The sequence below is a fragment of the Malania oleifera genome, chromosome 8 (assembly GCF_029873635.1).
Source record: "Malania oleifera isolate guangnan ecotype guangnan chromosome 8, ASM2987363v1, whole genome shotgun sequence".
Taxonomy (NCBI): Eukaryota; Viridiplantae; Streptophyta; class Magnoliopsida; order Santalales; family Ximeniaceae; genus Malania; species Malania oleifera.
Genome location: NC_080424.1, coordinates 12,296,975 through 12,301,434, shown reverse-complemented (window position 1 = coordinate 12,301,434; position 4,460 = coordinate 12,296,975). Strand labels below are relative to the sequence as shown.

At 38.5% G+C, this 4,460-nt stretch overlaps 1 protein-coding gene across 1 annotated transcript; it reads right to left on the bottom strand.

Annotated features, from left to right (window-relative positions):
- Positions 1 to 3,644: 3,644 nt before the first annotated feature.
- LOC131162584 (uncharacterized) lies at positions 3,645 to 4,100 on the bottom strand. Its single transcript, XM_058119198.1, has 2 exons — positions 3,936 to 4,100; positions 3,645 to 3,797 (listed from the first exon to the last, which is right to left on the bottom strand). Exons 1-2 carry the CDS (start codon positions 4,098 to 4,100, stop codon positions 3,645 to 3,647), a joined length of 318 nt encoding a protein of 105 aa, XP_057975181.1.
- Positions 4,101 to 4,460: the final 360 nt, after the last annotated feature.

The window sequence follows — 4,460 nt, the reverse complement described above, 5'->3', positions numbered from 1 at the left end:
TGGTCACACACTGATATTGACTTAATCTGCCTTAATGAGAAGTGTCTCACCTTAATATACAAATCATCTTTTCAGGACCATCTCAAGATCGTGCTTAGTGAACTCCGGGGTGGGGTGTTAGTCAGTTTAGTTTTGTGAGTGTTTGTAAGAACTCTAATGTATTTAAGTTATGTTTAAAGTCCTTGGATGTGTAATATGGTCGTATGGACTGAATTGGGTTTTGTATTGTAATATGGTTTGTAATATGGATATTTAGAGACATTTGTTTATAAAGGTAGTTTAGAACTCTGGTAAGGTAGTTTGGGAGAATGTATCATTTATTTCTACTGCTATTATATGATGAACATGGTATCAGGTATACAAACGTCACTAAAGTAGCACCTCGGGCCCTACGTGGCGGGTTGGGGCATTACATTTATGCTAGATGTGTTTTGCCCTCTTGTGGGTCTTGGGTTCCTTTGAGTTAGCAACCACCCCGCTATTATCACAGTAAAGTGTAATAGGTGATTGTACCGAAGGGACCACTCCTAGATCTAATAGAAAGTTCTTGAGCCAAACGACCTCCTTGGCTACCTCAAAGGTTGCCACATATTCGACCTCCATATTGGAATCAGCAACACATGATTGCTTGATACTCCTCCAACTAATGGCTCCACCTCATAGGGTAAACACATTTCCCAAGGTTGATATTATAAAATCCTTATCTAACTAAAAATCTGAGCCTATGTACCCAGTGGTTACTAGACTATCTGCCTGATAAACCAATATATAATCCCTTAGGTACTTGATTATATGTTTTATCGCAGTCCGGTGTTCCCACCCTGGGTTGGACTGATATCTGCTGACCATGCCTACGGTAAAACAGCTGTCAGGTCTAATGTAAAGCATAGCACACATGAGGCTTCCTACTGCTGATGCATAAGTAACTACCTTCATGTTCTCTACCTCAATCGGTGTTTTAGGATAGTGATCCTTGGATTGATAGATTCCATGCTTGAAAAGGAGTAACCCTTTCTCGAAATCTTGCATGCTAAAATGGGCAAGAATCATATTGACATAAGTAGCTTGTGATAAGCTCAACATCCTTTGCTTGTGATCTCGCAAAAGCTTGATCCCAAGAATGTGACCGGCTTCTTCCAAGTCCTTCATGTTGAACTATCTGGATAACCATACCTTAACCAAAGATAATACCCCCACATCATTTTTGATGAGTAAGATATCATCCACATATAGTACCAAGAATACCACCACGTTTCCATCATACTTTTTGTATACACATGACTCATCAGAGCATTGATCAAAACCATAAGATTTAATGGCTTGATCAAAATGGATGTTCCAAGACCTAGATGCTTGCTTAACTCTATAAATGGACTTTTTAAGCTTGCATAAGATGTGCTATTGGCCTACTACTGTAAAACCATCTGGTTGTACCATATAGAAGCATTCATCAAGACTTTTATTGAGGAAGGCTATCTTAACATCCATTTTCCAAATTTCATAATCGAAATGAGCTGCAATGGATAAGAGAATCCAGATAGGCTTTAGCATGGCTATCGAAGAAAGTTTTCTCATAGTCAATTCTCTCTTTTTGAGTAGACCTTTTCGCAATAAGCCTAACCTTGAAGGTTTCCACCCTCCCATCTGCTCCTCTCTTCTTCTTATATATCCACTTGCATCCGATGGGTTTTATCCCTTTGGGTGGCTCTACAAGATCCCGGACTTGATTAGAGTATATGGACTCCATCTTTAATTTCATAGCCTTTTGCCAAAGTTCTGCATCTTTATCTTGAAGTGTTTCATAGTAGTTGTCCGGTTCGGTATCAAGTTCATCAGGGATCCTGTCATAAGACTCTACCAAGAACATATACTGATTAGGTTGGTTTACAACCCTCCCATTATGATGAGGCACGTTTTGCTGTGTTGATCATAATCCTTGTGCACCATCATTCTGCCCTAGTCATACAACCGACATATTGATGGTAGCTGCACGTGATGGGTTAGACTCGACTCGAGTTACAACATTCCTCCCACTACGACGAGGCAATGAGATGTCAATAACTTTGTCTTGTGGTGGTTCTTCTTACAATGTTGGTATAGCTGGTATATCTCCTCTCAACTATTCTAGAAAAATCTTACTTTTGGTTTTGTGGTTCATTACATAGTCCTCTTCTAAGAATCGAGCATTGGTGCTAACAATGACCTTCTGATCCTTATGAAAATAAAATAAACCACCTTTCGTACCTTTAGGGTAGCCAACAAATAAATAGACATCTATCCTTGAATCCAATTAACTTATCTGTTTCCTTTTTAGCATGTGTCTTGGACTACCCCATATTCGAACATGTCGCGAACTAGTTTGCGCCCAGTCCACAATTTTGTGGGTGTAGTAGGTACGATGGGACCAAGTTCAGAATATAGGCTTCTGTTTCTAGTGTGTGCCTCCAAAACAAATTAGGCAAATCTAAATAACTCATTATAGATCTGACCATGTCCATAAGAGTCATATTCCATCATTCTGCTACACCATTCTATTTTGGTATCCTAGGTGCACACAACTGGGATTCAATTCCATCCTCTGATAAGTAATCCACAAATTCTCCTAAGAGGTACTTGGCATCATGATCAGATCGTAGTGTCTTGATACATTTACCTTGACGCTTCTCCGTTTCTGCCTCAAATACCTTGAATTTTTGAAAACATTCAGACTTACGGCTCATCAAATAAATATACCCATACCTTGATTAATCATCAATGAAACCAATGAAATACTCAAAGCCACCTCTAACCTGGATATTCGTGGGGCCACACAAATCAAAGTGAACTAGTTCTAATGCCTCTTTTGCTCTATAGCCCTTGGCTGAAAATGGCCGTTTGGTCATCTTACCTTCTAAGCAGGATTCACAGACTGGTAGTGCCTCCACTTCTAATGAACTTAATGGTCCATTCTAAACCAGCCTTGAAATCCATCTCAGATTAAGATGACCTAGGCGTAAGTGCCAAAGATAAGTTTGGTTCAATTCAGAAGGTTTCTTTCTCTTACATGGTAGTTTATTAGTGTTATTCAATTCATTTAGTTGCATTGTAGGAGAAACATGATTAATAATATAAAGGCCATCCACCAATGTACCAAAATAGATAAAACGCTTATTTAACTTAATAAAAACTGAGTTATTAAAATAAATGGAATATCCGTGATCTACTAACTTGGAAACTAAGATCAAATTTCGTCCAATGAAAGGTACATAAGGGGAGTCCTTCAATATTAAAATCCTATCTCTACCAAAAGAAATGTGAATATCTCCTGCTAAAACTACTCATACTCTCGTGTCATCTCCCAAAATTACGTAAATCTCCCCATCACTTAGCTGGTGGGTTTCCTGGAACCCCTACAAAGAATTACAGATATGATTAGTGGATCCCGTATCTACACACTAGGTACTGGTAGATATCACCACTGAACACATTTCAACTACTAGTGAATGAGATATACCTTTGTTGTTCTATTTGGCAAGATAAACTGGACATTGTGATTTCCAATGCCCTAGCTTCTTGTAGCGAAAACACTTGCCCTTAGGCTTTTTCACTCCATCTTGCAGCCCATCTACTACTAGAAGAGCTCCCTTTAGTTTTTGAATCTTTTTCTACTTCTTTTGGCCTTTCCGCATAGAAGAAGAACCTTTCTCAATCACAAGATCAATAGTTGGCTTCTTGATGAGGCCCTCAACTGCTTGAAGCTCTTTAAGTAGTTTTGCCAATGAGTAAGAGAGCTTTTTCATGTTGTAGTTTAGGAAAAACTACTTGAAAGAGTCAGACAACGACTGGAGAACGATATCGACTTGGGTTTCCCCATCGATTTTAGCTCTAAGGATTTATAACTCATTGAGAAGACCAATCATCTTCAGAACATGATCCCTTACTAGGGTCCCTTCTACCATAGTAGTATTCATAAGTTCCTTTATAGCAGTCTGCCTAGCAGCACAATTTTGATCCCCAAACATTTCTTTGAGGTTCTGCATTATATCATAGGCAAATGGCATAGACTGATGTTGATGTTGCAGAACATTCAACATAGATGCCAAAATGTAACACCGCACCATCTCATCAGTCTTAATCCACTCTCGGTAAGTTTGGGTTTCTTCATTGGTTGCCTCTTCACCAGGTTTCTATGGACATACCTCTACGAACTTTTACTTATACTCTTCTACATTCAGTACAATATCAAGTTGCTTTTCTAGTCAATATAATTAGGTCCAACTAGTTTGTTTTCTTTGAGAATAACAGCCAGGGGATTGAAAGCCATTTTAATCCTGAGAATCACATATTATAACAAAATATGCTGAGAAATAATAAACTTTTAATTCAATTCAAAGAATTTGGTTCCCTCTACCAATATTTTCTTTTAAAGAATCTATCAGCAACCTAGCACACTGTGAGTAGTATACCTCAATGGGAGGTTG

What these genes read in the sequence shown, in the direction of transcription:
- LOC131162584 (XM_058119198.1), bottom strand. Translation starts at nt 4,100, where the DNA reads ATGGTGCGGTGTTACATTTTGGCATCTATGTTGAATGTTCTGCAACAT. An exon ending in AACTTATGAATACTACTATG is followed by an intron (nt 3,798 to 3,935) that starts GTAGAAGGGACC and finishes TCTTTCAAGTAG; the next exon opens with TTTTTCCTAAACTACAACAT.